Source organism: Ornithorhynchus anatinus, chromosome 9 (genome assembly GCF_004115215.2).
Source record: "Ornithorhynchus anatinus isolate Pmale09 chromosome 9, mOrnAna1.pri.v4, whole genome shotgun sequence".
In the NCBI taxonomy this organism is placed as follows: Eukaryota; Metazoa; Chordata; class Mammalia; order Monotremata; family Ornithorhynchidae; genus Ornithorhynchus; species Ornithorhynchus anatinus.
This window is the reverse complement of record NC_041736.1, coordinates 45,475,822-45,489,361: the sequence shown is the minus strand read 5'-3', so window position 1 is coordinate 45,489,361 and position 13,540 is coordinate 45,475,822. Positions and strand designations below refer to the sequence as shown.

The following is a 13,540-nucleotide window of genomic DNA, read 5'->3' as shown; positions in this document are numbered from 1 at the left end:
TTTGTAAGCAGCCTGTACTGAGTCTGGCACTCGATTCCAGAATGGGGTTCACGGAGATAGAGTATATGATTAAAGTAAACCCTTTGGAAACCGAAGCAAAGTCTGCAGCAGTGGCTGTGCTTGAATTTCCCCTTCGACCAGTTTCCTTGCCGTACAGAGATGCCGATAAAGCCAGGTGATCCCAAAGTTGCCTTTCTAAATGCGAACGCACCTTCCCCGGGGGTATCGCAGGAGTCAGATCTCTGAATCCCACATTGTATATCATTTCTCTGGCATGAAGCGGAGGTTTGTTTTGTTTTTGCAAGGTTTTATAATGGCAGCAACAGAACGCTTGCAGCTTCAAGTAGGTTTTCTTTTCTCTCTCATAATAAAAGCTGCTGGTTAATATGTGCTAACTCATAGACTGACTATACCTACCTGTCAATCTTCAGATGAATTTTAAGAGGCCGAAGCCCCCTAAATAAGGCCACCTTGTTCATTTGCAGTAAATTGCGGCTTTTAAACAGTGATCACCCGCGTGCAGTCTGTCTCGTTTGAATCTTATTTGCACATCTAGAAGTTTTCTCCTGCTGCAGTTCGTTCTTGTCTGTTGTAAATATTGGCCTAACGAGCAGGGTTTTGTGATGGGGTGGGGAGGAGAAGGGGGCAGCACGGGGCTTCTTGGTAGCTGGCAACATAGTGAACAAAACCTATGACCTCATCTCACTTATTTTGCACGGGGCTTATATCGTGTGTTGAAGCGGTCCGTTAAAATCCATTGCTCTCTGTTATGCTGCAACCAATAGATTTGATTTGATTTTGGCATTTAATAAGCCCATTCAGCATCTAGCATAGGGCACGGTGCTGTGGTTTTCCGAGCTAAAAGCTGCCCAGGGAAAAAAAAAAAAAAGATTTCAGCAGAACTGTTTCAAGTGGAAATCTGTTTTTCTCTTCCTTCATTATTGGTATATAAGGCAACTGCAGGCTGCTGCACAAAAGATCTGTAACCCTGAATTCCTCTTTTTACGGACTCATCTGTAGTGTTCTTTTTCAGATTATACATTAAACAAGAGAAAGCAATTGCTGTCCCTTTAATATTGGAACTGTGCACATTACAATAGGTGTCACTGTGCACAGTCCAATCGTTATCGGTGACTTCAGCTATTGGCTCAAAGCACTGGCTGTCTGACTCCATCTGCAGGGCTGGAATACCTACTCTCTTCGGATCCATTCAACACACAACTTCGGCCAGCCGAACAGACTAGCACTGCAACAGCACATCTCGCTAACCTAATTCCGAAAACAAGCGCCACGGCTTAATGCGGGTCACCTTTGCACGGGGCGGGGGCTTTTTTCAGGTGCTCCAGGAAACCGAAAGAAGCTCTGGCAGGAAAATCAAATAGGGAGTCACGATGGGGATGTATTTAACAAAGCAAGTGCTGGATCAAACTTAGAGCCGGCCAGTTTTTCTTCTTCAACACAGTGAAAAGGTCACCTTGCCTAACTGGAAAGAGAAGCAAAATCTCGGCTTTGCCTGTTTCCGTTAACGGTTTGCTCCGACTCTCTTTTTCCCAATGCTGTTACCTTGTTAGGCTATTCAGGCAGACACAGTACTCATGGTAGATGACAAGGGAAAGAACATGAAATGTCTCACCTTCTTCTTGATGCTTCCAGAGACCGTCAAGAACAGGTCCAAGAAGAGCTCTAAGAAGGGAAATAGCAGCAACAGCAGCAAGTTACCACCAGTTTGCTATGAAATCATTACCTTGAAGACAAAAAAGAAGAAGAAGATGGCTGCTGATATTTTTCCCCGGAAGAAGCCAGCCAACTCTAACACGACCACTGTCCAGCAATATCACCAGCAGAACCTCAATAACAACAACACTCTCCCGGCCCCAAATTGGCAAGGGCTTTATCCCACCATCAGAGAGAGGTAAGTGCCTGGCATTGTCTTTATTCCAAAAGTTTGTAGGAGGTTTGCTTGAAATTTTTGCTTCTCTCTATATCCCGTAGCCTAGTGCATTCAAACCTGCTCTTCCTACTCTTCCCCGAAGCGGTGTTAATAATGGAAAAATGCTCTATGTCGTTGTCAAACAGTGCTGCAGCTGTTCTCCTCTTAGATAAAAATGTTTGTTCAAGCCTTAATACTTAACAGATATTGCTGTAACGTCCTGCAGATTATTCAGGGCCGGATCCTTCCGTGATTGGAGAACTCTGCCGTCCTTTTCTTTATGAAAAGTTCGCACAAGTTTTTATGCCCTCCCTCCTTTATTGCACAAATACCCCTTTCAGTGAATTTTTGTCTCTGGCAAAATTATAAGCGTGGTATTTTATTTTATTTTTTAAATTTGGTGGCGTTGCCCTGGATTTAATTTAAAATGCTGCTCTTGCGGTTTATGGCCAGTGGGTCTGGGGGTGCGTAAGAAATGCTGGATGTTGTGAATTAATCCTCTGCCTCTGTTTGTAGAAATGCGGTGATGTTCAACAATGACTTGATGGCAGATGTTCATTTTGTGGTTGGGCCACCAGGTGGGACGCAGCGGTTGCCAGGACACAAAGTAAGCAACAGCTGCATTATCGGTTCAGACATGGGAATAACAAAGAAGAAACTTCAAACTGTTAGGCTGGAACTTGGTGTGGGCAGATTGCCCGTGGCAGGCACTGCACTGTATGTCTTGTTTGTTTGATTGGGGAGGCGGTGGGAGGGCGAGAGGCGGAGGGTTTAGGGAGGGAGCTTTGCTTCAGTTAAGTGCTCCGGCCATTCTAACACTTTCTCCTCTTCAGCTCCTTTTCTCCCCCTCTTCCTCTCCTCTCCTTCCCCCATCACTCTCACTCTCTCTCTCTGTCGCGCTCTCTCTCTGTCTCTCTCACTCTCCTCTTGAAGTTTGAGTCCTGTGATAAGATCTTCATTGTGCCCCCAAGCCCCGTGACAGTTCGGAAATGTTAGATTTGTCTTCATCCCATTCAAAGTGTGGTGTCTTTTCACTGTTACATCAGAGTATTCTAAGGGAACAGCCCGGCACTCCTGTCCTAGGTATAGTGAGGTAATTTAAAAACTTTAAAACCTACATTATCTCTGTCGTGATTCTTTCCCTCTCTTAACTCTGATGTTCTTAATGTGCTGGTGTTGGTACCCTGTATTCACAGTGGCTGTCCTAGGTTGTGTTTTTGTTGGAAATGCTTTCAGTTTAAGGCATGAAATATGATTTCCCTTTTTCCACAGTATGTTTTAGCAGTTGGGAGTTCTGTATTCCATGCAATGTTTTACGGAGAGCTTGCTGAGGACAAAGATGAAATACGTATACCAGATGTCGAACCTGCTGCTTTTCTCGCTATGCTGAAGTAAGCGTCATTCATGTGTTGGAAGAAAATTTTGTTTATGCTGAACAACGCATGCCACTCTTGTGTCACGGTTAAAATGGTTAAAATGTAAACAAGCGTGGATTGGGAAAGAGGATGATGATTTTTAAAAACTTTACTCCACACCAAGCCTTTGAAAAAATAAGTACCTCTCTGAGTAAATGGAAGCTTAATTTCTGCCCAGTGTCTAGGATTTTTTTGTTTTATGTGGTATTTGGTAAGCACTTATTGTGTGACAGGAATTGAACTAAACACTGGGGCAGTTACAAATTAACCAGGTTGGACGTAGTCCGGGTCCCACATGGGGCGCGCAGTCTTAATTCCCTCTGTACGGATGTGGTAACAGGCCCAGAGAAGTGAAGTGACCGGCCCAAGGTCCCACAGCAGACAAGTGATGGAGGCAGGATTAGAACCCAGATCCTGTGTTTTATGCGTTAGGCCACGTTACTTCCCACTGAGCGATTGAAAATTCATAAAAAATATAAACTGGACTCGGCAACAAAAAAAATCTCTCAATGTCTTCCTCCATTCCACATCACCGGAAAGGGCATAAACAAGTAGATTAAAACTTAAATATCTCTAGCCATCAGTATTTTGGAGAATATTATAGGCAAAATTGGTTAGTTAATCTTAAGTCACCTAAGCATTTCCAGAGAGTCAATTTTGTTTTCATCTATATCACTCATAGGTTGCTGTGGCGTTTGAGTGCGGAAAAAATATCGGAGATGAAAACGGTTCTCCACTAGTATTTGAGGTTCTTTAGAGGGGATGTGATGCTCTTCACACGGGAAATTATGATACAAGAATTGTGGAGTCTATGTGGTGCTTTCTGTGTTGTCGAAGGTCTTTTATTACCTGATCCGCAATAGGCTCTTAAAAATCACGGGGGAATTTGAACGGCAAAAATTAACCAGCCCTTTCAGCATACTGCCGTTGCTAAATAACGTATCGGTGTAGTTTTCATTACTGCCTTTTGAATCCAATTCAATAGTTATCCGAAGTAATTTGTCTTTAGAAAAACGAAGTAACTTAACTTTATGTGCTGTGGTAAACAAGTGCTCGAGATTAGGTACTGCTGTTCAGAATGAACAGGCACATGTTAACAAGCACGTTCTCCAAATACTAAGTCACTCAATCGGTTGTGGGAGTGACCCGCGCAATTCTCTTCCCTCGTGCAGGCTCAGACAGTCTTGTTATACGTCAGTTTAATTTGACTGCTTTCTGCTAAAGCAGAAATCCCGGCGGTTCTTTAGCTCACTTTTATTTTGAATTTTCTTTGAGTGGCGTTATTTCGAGGATTGAGGAAGTGTGATATTAGACACGAGGTCTCGTACCTTTGCCTCCTATCTATACTCTAGAATTATAGATTAATAGTCTATAATTCCCCTATCTGTAATCTATTTTAATTAATGTCTGTCTTCCCCCGTTGTCCAAACTCCTTGTGGAAAGGGATCTTGTCTTCCAACTCTGTTGTTCTGTCCTTTCCCAAGCGTTTAGTGCGGTGCTCCGTTGCTCTGCACACAGTAATTGCTCGGTAAATACCACTGGTTGATTGACAGTTGAACCTGTCAAAATATGGGAGGCTGTAGCTCACCTTTTCCCTATCAAAACAAAATTTCTACCTTCTAACTTGAATTTTTTTAAAAAATGGTGGTATTTGTTAAGCGCTTACGGTGTGCAAAGCACTGTTCTAAGCGCTGGGGATACAAGGTGATCAGGTTGTCCCACGTGGGGCTCACAGTTTGAATCCCCATTTTACAGATGAGGGAACTGAGGCAAGGAGAAGTTAAGCGACTTGCCCACAGTCACACAGCTGACAAGTGGCCGAGCCGGGATTCGAACCCATGACCTCTGATTCGCAAGCCCGGGCTCTTTCCACTGGTCCATGCTGCTTCTCATGGTGTTTTATGGTATTCTGTGGTTTTATGGTGTTTAAGCGCTTACTGTGTACCAGGCACTGTTCTGAGCTCTGGGGCAGGTACAAGCTCATCGCGCTGGATGTACGTAGTCCATGTCCCAACATGGGGCTCACGATCTTAATCCCCCTTTGACAGATGAGGTGACTGAGGTGCAGAGAAGTGACTTCTCCCTGGTCACCCAATAGACAAGTGGCAGAGCCAAGATTAGAGACCCAGGTCCTTCTGACTCCCGTGCCCATGCTCTATCCACTAGGCCACGCTACCTGAAGAGGGAAGGGGTCAGACTTTTTAGGCAACCTATTTTCCTTTCTCTATTACAATATATTTTGATTCTTTTATTTATGGTCTTTCAAAGCTTGGATGGATTCAAATCAGAGCACGTAATTCCAAAATGCGCTAAGCTCGCCCATTTTTCTATTTCTTTTGCGGTCACTTGAGACTTCCGTGTGCAGAAACTAATTTCACCTTCAGGTTGCTCCTGCAATGAGGTCATAATCTGTATTGCTGGATGTCTAGTACTCAGGAAAATAACCTTAAATTCGAATTCAGCATTAGTGCTTTACTAAAGATTGAGGAAAAGAGTATTATGTACCCACTCAGGGTAGGACAAAAAATCATTATCGAAACGTAGTGCTCTCTTAGGTCTGATACTCAAGAGTTAAACACAATTTTTTTCTTTATGGAAATGGTTATAATCAGTTTTCTAAGTAGGCAATCATTTATGCCTGAAAATTATGGCTCTTGTCCGGTGTTTAAATATGTATTATTAGTGCTTCAGTGATCTTAATTGAATTGGACTTTTAAAGAGTACATATTTAGCGCTCACATGAAACATTTAAAATCATAAAACGTGGAGTATGAGTCATATATTATTGTTTTGATATCACTGACGGGATAGGGCCTGAATGGAAAGACTAAAGTTCCGCTTATGTATTTTTCCATTTTCTTTCATGATGACACTTTTGTTCTTTGTCCTTTCCCTCTCAAGGTATGATGATGATGACTATTTGTTAACCTGTTACCTTTTTATAAAAATAAATTATAATGGAGTAAAAGAAATCTCCAGAAAAGTGGAAGAGTACTCATAGTTGGTATCTAAAATAGCACACGTGAGATGGTAAAGCCAGATCATTTTAGTGACCCCTTTCTTCAGAATAGTCTCTATCCTTCCCTCCATGTCAGCCTCTTCTGAAACCCATCCACAAATTTAGAGACCAGATTGATGCTTTAACAAGGCAATCAGTATCTCTGATTTAAGATAGGGACTGATGAGGATGTGGTCTCGTGTGGTTTCTGGAGAAAGTATTACAACCCACCTCCATACCTTTGAGGTCTGTATTCTTTAAAAAGAAGAACGAAAGCTTTACAGTACAGGGGATCTAAAACTTGTGTTGGCTTTTGTTTTGTCTTCCCCCGATTTCTTAAAATTTAACAAGCAGGGATTAAGTCGATCGAGAAAAAAGGCTGCTGGTTTTCTTTAAAATGTGAAAGGTTGTTTTTGTGTGTGAAGATCTTCAAAACACATAACCTATTAGCTTAATCTGTCATTTTGGTTAAAACATGGACAGCTTTTTAGTCTTTCACGTGAACTACCTAGGCAGATTTCTGTGGAATGAAATCCCAAACGAGGTGGAAAAAAAAATCCGGAAATTTAGGGGAATTTAACTTGAACACACCAAGAGTCAGTAATAATGCATGTGCGTCTTTTGTACGGATAGAGAAGCAGCGTGGCCTAGTGGATAGACCAGAGGCTTGGGGGCTAGAAGGACCTAGATTCTAATCCCAGCTATGCCACTTTTCTGCTGTGTGACCTTGAGCAAGTCATTTGACTTCTCAGTGTCTCAGTTACCTCACTGTAAAAGGAGGATTAAGACTGTGAGTCCTAGGTGGGACAAACACTCTCTCCAACCGGATTAGCTTGTATCTACCCCAGTTCGTAGTACAGTGCCTAGCACGTAGTAAGCACTTAACAAATACCAGGAAAAAACAAACAAACAAGATGGCCTTTCCTTCCTCTCCTCCTTGAGTGGGATGTACGAAGAAAAGTTACAGCCGCAAATGATTTCTGCAAGAGGAGAGGAATGTAGGTTGTTGAGCAGAACTAGGTTGAATATCTAATAGGAAAACTAATGAAATCTTCTTATTTTGCTGTTGATATAATAGAAAAACTCGATAATAATTGAAAGGTTTCCAATAATACTGACATCCTGCTCTCCTTGCACCTCAGGTTCATTAGCAGGCTGTTCCAATCTTCTCTTTTTTTTCCCAAGCTTCTGAATTCCTCCTCTCTTAGTCAAGAGATTGAATATGTCATCTTAACGTGCAACTGTAGGGACCCATGTCTTTTTCTCTTGTTCATTGACTGTGTTATTAGAGAATATCCGTTCGGGAAAAAGCCAACACTCTCAATTTGCTTCCTCAATCCAGTTTAGTGACTAGTGTTGGAGAAGACTAGAGAAGCAGCATGGATCTAGTGGATAGAGCCCAGGCCTGGGGGGCAGAAGGACATGGATTTTAATCCTGGCTCCGCCACTTGTCTGCTGGGTGACCTTGGGCAAGTCACTTGACTTTTCCGTGCCTCAGTTACCTGATCTGTAAAATGGGGATTAAGATATGAGCCCCACGTGGGACAGGGACTGCGTCCAACCTGATCTGCTTGTATCACCCCAGGACATAGTGAGCGCTTAAATACACAGTTATTATTATTATAATTATTATTATTGAATGTGTGCTCAATTTCTAAGCCTGTAGAATGATATTGTGGTGGGGCTTGGCCTCTGACAGTCTTCGTGACAAACATTTAAATCTGGCTTGCCTCGATATTTTAACTGATCCCCAAGATCTGGTTACTCGTAGCAGATGTAGGATGTAGGGCTTGAGTTCCGCTGCTATTTTCACCAATCGAGTATCCATTCTTTGCTTACTTTCTGCAAAACAGTACCGCGAAAAGCAGTGTGGTCTAGTGGATAGAGCACAGGCCTGGGAGTCAGAAGGACCTGGCTCCTAATCCTGGCTCTGCCCCTGGTCTGCTGTGTGACCTCGGACAAGTCACTTCACTTCTCTGGCCCTCAGTTACCTCATCTGTCAGATGGGGATTAAAACTGTGAGCCCCAGCCGTGACATGGAGGGGGTCCAGGCTGACTAGCCTGTATGTACCCCGACGCACAGTACTGTGCCTGGCCACATAGTAGGCGCTTAAGAAGTCCTATAAAAAGAAGTAGCGTAAACTGTGGCAACGCGTGACAGTTTTCACTCCGACGACGTGTCTGTTTGATTCCAGATATATCTATTGCGACGAAATCGACCTGGCGGCCGACACGGTGTTAGCGACGCTGTATGCCGCCAAAAAGTATATAGTCCCTCACCTTGCCCGCGCCTGTGTCAACTTTCTGGAGACCAGCCTGAGTGCCAAAAACGCCTGTGTGTTGCTCTCCCAAAGCTGCCTGTTCGAGGAGCCTGACCTGACCCAGCGTTGCTGGGAAGTGATCGACGCGCAAGCCGAACTGGCTCTGAAATCCGAGGGGTTCTGTGACATAGATTTCCAGACCCTAGAAAGCATACTGCGCAGAGAGACTCTGAACGCCAAAGAAATCGTGGTTTTCGAGGCCGCCCTCAGCTGGGCCGAAGTGGAGTGCCAGAGGCAAGAACTCGCCCTGAGCATCGAGAATAAGCGCAAGGTCCTGGGCAAAGCGCTCTACTTGATACGCATCCCTACGATGGCCCTCGATGATTTTGCGAACGGGGCCGCCCAGTCCGGGGTCTTGACGCTCAACGAGACCAACGACATCTTCCTCTGGTACACCGCCGCCAAGAAGCCGGAGTTGGAGTTCGTGAGCAACGCCCGGAAGGGCCTCGTCCCCCAGCGCTGTCACCGTTTCCAGTCCTGCGCCTACCGGAGCAACCAGTGGCGTTACCGGGGACGGTGCGACAGCATTCAGTTTGCCGTCGATAAGAGAGTCTTCATTGCCGGCTTCGGGCTGTACGGATCTAGCTGCGGCTCGGCCGAATACAGCGCCAAGATCGAACTCAAACGCCAGGGGGTCATCCTGGGGCAGAACTTGAGCAAGTATTTCTCCGACGGATCCAGCAACACCTTCCCGGTGTGGTTCGAGTACCCGGTGCAGATTGAGCCAGACACCTTTTACACAGCGAGTGTGATCCTGGATGGGAACGAACTGAGCTATTTTGGACAGGAGGGAATGACGGAAGTTCAGTGTGGTAAAGTGACTGTCCAGTTCCAGTGCTCTTCGGACAGTACTAACGGCACCGGCGTGCAGGGAGGACAGATTCCAGAACTTATATTTTACGCCTGAAGACGCGTTTCCAAAAGAAATGAAGTTCGATTCAGAGCGCCTTGATGCTTAGCTTATCCGCAGATGTGTGAGCAGTACAGGTAATATGTAATCAATGAAGCTGTGGGCAGTTTTCTCGTTTCTTTGCGCCTTTTAATTTCAGAAAGGTTTAAAAGCGGTATTCGCCTTTTAACTAGATGCTCCAGTGCCAAGTTCTAATTAAGGCTTGATTTTAGGAGTCGTGCCTATACGCGGATTTTTCATGTATTTTTATTTTTTTATTTTTTTGCCATTCCACAGCAATTGTCCAGAGTTCTTGTGAATTCCATTTCTAAACGTTAAGTTTGATTTTTAACCAGTAAGGATACGGGCATACTCGTACAGGTGACGGCGGAGGCGGGATTTTGAAGCTAGGAAAGAAAGTTACAGTCCCGGGGAGTTCGGTAGACCGCTACACCTCACCGAAAGGAAAAGTGTGAATTTTAGGGAACGATTTCTGCGGTGTGATGTGGTAGCCCCTTCCGGATTATATATCATTCCTTTTTTGGCTCCGTTTCTGGCCCTTGCTCTGTATGTCCCGAAAGAAGTAATCGCAGCGGCGTTTACGACTTGAAATCAAGATGGCTTATCCCCGAACCCTACTAGACCCGCTGTAGAAGAGGAAGCCGAGGGTGCTTTGAAATCGCCTTCAGGGTGGGCCTAGAATGGGTGAGATGGTGGTGTCCCCCTTCAGAGACTCTGCCATTTCAGTGCCCACGCGCATCCTCTAAACTGTCTCCGCGGAGCCCCTCCTCCCATTCTCTGGAGCGGGCAGAGGCCCGGAGATTTTCAGCCACGGAGGCTGCCCCTCCAAGCGTGGCTCACCGGGTTCCTTCCCAAAATGTCAGGGGCGATGCTGCGGGTTTACACCCTGCCCTCCCCGAGGCTGGGGGTCGGAGAGGGGGACGCGCCCTCTCCCCCCAACCTTTTCCGAGTCTTCTCACGGTCAGCGTTGCCCTGAGCGAGAGAGACCGTGTGGGCTGGAGGCTGAAAGGTCAGAGCCGCCAATTCTCCGGAGAGTCACGGTAAAAACACGGGATCAGCCAAAAATATGGATCCCCGGACTGTGAAACTTGCCGTGAATAACTTCAGGTTCCGTTTTCTTTTTTAAAAATCTTTCAGTAGCCGTACAAGCTTATTATAGCGTTGCGCGTTCTTTCAGAGAGGAGGGGGCCGCGCAGGCTTGTCACTCGAGAAGAAAGGCCATTCTGGAAGGAGCGTCGGCATAGGAGCCTAGTTGGAACGCACGGTTTTTGAGAGGGCCGCTCTCCTCGGTTGGCCCCTGGTACTCGTCTCGCAGCCACTCCGCCTGGTAGGCGCCGGCAGCAATTTCCCACTGCTATGTCGGTCCACGGCGGGGCGCGGACGGACCACGGGCCGGGACAGGCGTGGGCCCGGCCCCTCCGGGGGAGCCTCAGCCAAGGGGCGTTCCCGCCGCGCCACTTCCAGGTCTGCACCTCTGGGCCACTTCTCCGAAGTCCCAGGCTGCCGCCCCGGGACCCCCTACATCCTGGCTCTCCCAGCAGAGGTACGGCCGGGCGGGGGAGAGAGAGAGAGAGAGAGAGAGAGAGAGAGAGCAGCGCGGGGCACGGGGGTAGGGGGCCGGACGCTGGCGTGGGACTCTGGAGCGGCAGCCCCGCATTGGGAAGTGGTGCGAGAGTCCCAGGACCGGGCATCAGCGCCCAGGATCTAGCCAGAAGCTGCTGTCCCAGCCAGAAAGGCTTGGCCTGCCGAGCGGGCTACCCTCTAGCGCGTTTGCCAACCCCTGCGGGGAGGTGGTCGTTCTTCACGTTTCGAGGCGAAACGGGACCAGACCGATATTTGGAGGAATGGCTGGATGTTAATCATTTTCTGTAGCACAACGTGTAAATGTAACGTAGCACTACTTTTACTCCTTGTTTTTTTCTTCGATATGCTTTAACCGTCCGCCTCCGTATGTTAACGCTTATCTAATTATTCCTTAATCGTGAGGATCGTGGCCCCTAGCCACCTGAAAGGTGCCAGCATAGGTCTACAGGGTACAAAATATGGTCTAGAGTGATGCAACTCCATTTACACTTGGTATCCAAAACTTCAGCTTCGAACGAGGGTCTTGCCTGTTCCGTGGATAATGTAAACAATGAGCATTTGTGGAAAGGGCAGGCGGGGAGTCTTCTTTTGACAAGAAATGTTCTTTTGCTTAATTGAAGTAAAATAACGTGTAGCAATTTAGTCCCTGGCACATTAGTGGTGTTTAGTAGATGGTAATGAGATGGTAAGTGTTCAAAAATGCTTTAAGTGAGGATTCTCTGGGGTGGCGGGGGAGGAGCAGAAGTCTAATTGGAAAAGTATTGTCCCTCTTTTTGTTGTGATTGTTCTTGTTCACTGTCAGGCTTTCCTGGCTACTTTTCCCCTTCATCCTCCTCCTCCGCCACATCCCTTCCCGACCACCTCCCCCCGCCCCAAAATAAACCACTTAAAAAACTTAACAGTTTAGTGAGCAGATGGGGACGGACAGGTAGGACGCTGCTGAGAGTTTAACAGTTTCTCATCTCGGAGCAGAATTTGCACTTGGCAATTGATAAACTTTAGGCAGGCCGGTGGGATGGATGATCCCGCCTTAAAAATGGACCCCCATCTTCCTTAACTCTGATATGGTAACTTAGTTTGACCGTTTGTCCAATCAGTCAGTCGTGAAATGAAAATCCTTGTAGGGCATTTTATTAAATGACTCTATCTCCTGGTAATTCATCCAGTAGTATTTATTGAGCGCTTACTATGTGCAGAGCACGGAACAACATAGAAATAGCCGGCCCAATCGTGTATCGTATGAATGCACTATATAAATATGACTATGGTAAGCTAGTTTTAGGTGGAGACATAAAGGGAAGAATGAGTACTCTTCTGCCCATTTAATTGGCAAATTGTAAATCAGGAATATATATATTAATCGTGTTTTGCCTCCCTTACGTTAGCCAAGCGGAATGGAAGGTGAGGGGTTGCTTTAACTTTTCTGAGTTTATTCCTGGTGTGATAGAGTAAAGCTGGAGGCCATATTTCTGACAAAACAGGGAACTCAAACTGGCATAAAAACACAACTTCGGTAAATATTGAAAATGCTGTAGATGCTATTTTTAAATGTACTTGGGCAGTCTTTGTACTTCATTGTTAATTTAGGGGTTTAGAGGGAAACTCTGCTAGCAGTTCAAATGTAACATACTTCAAGCATATCTTCGATAGTATTTAAATAGATGTTCTAATTTCTACATAATTATTGCACTGAACTTTTTTTTGTTATGCTATGGTGTTGTAATAGGTTCAGCTAATTTCAGGTCGTCGTGTGCTTGAATTTAGCAGGCTTACAGCATTATTTATGAAGGACGGATGTATAAATATGAAGTACCTCATGTTGAATGTTATTGTACTGTATCTTTAATGTAACAGTGCAGCTCTTGTTAGACACATGAATGTGTATAATGTTAAATATGAATAAAATAAAGCTGGTTCTTAGCCTTGCTTTAGTATTTTTGTAGCTTCTTTGAAATAAATAGCAAAAATTGAATTTAACCCTTCTTTTCAATTTTCCATTTTTATGTAGACATTTCTTCAGTAGTATTTGTTGTGTTAAGCATTCTGCTCTCTTCGCTCCTAAAAGGAGTAAGCAATCTGAGGCAAAATATGCAAGGACAATGAATATGGTAATCAATTACATTGTTAAAAGGCTGACTATTAAGCTAATGAGATTGAATGAATGCATTTATATTTCCTTTATGAAACTCCTCATCTCTGGCATTTTGATGCTATAGCTTCTCAGATTTTCCACAGATTATGCCAAGCTAAAAAAAAAAATGCATTATGCTGACGTTAAATAGCCGACATTAGATGCGACCAAGGCTGCCTCTTCCTGGCATGTTGCTAAAAACCGAGAGAATCCCCAAAGATGAATGTCTTGTGAGATTTTAGAAGATAAAC

At 45.1% G+C, this 13,540-nt stretch overlaps 1 protein-coding gene across 2 annotated transcripts in view; it reads left to right on the top strand.

The window, feature by feature from the left end:
• The window catches only part of BTBD3 (BTB domain containing 3), a 33,785-nt gene extending 20,650 nt beyond the window's left edge, over positions 1-13,135 (top strand). Inside the window, exons 2-5 of one of the 2 annotated variants that reach the window (XM_029071731.1) lie at positions 1,654-1,912; positions 2,447-2,537; positions 3,203-3,321; positions 8,539-13,135. In XM_029071731.1, coding sequence (XP_028927564.1) covers positions 1,770-1,912; positions 2,447-2,537; positions 3,203-3,321; positions 8,539-9,571 — 1,386 coding nt within the window. In that variant the 5' untranslated portion in view covers positions 1,654-1,769 and the 3' untranslated portion in view covers positions 9,572-13,135. Of the gene's footprint in view, positions 1-1,126; positions 1,913-2,446; positions 2,538-3,202; positions 3,322-8,538 lie in introns of those variants that run through there. The other variant, XM_001514980.6, reaches the window with a different exon arrangement.
• Positions 13,136-13,540: the final 405 nt, after the last annotated feature.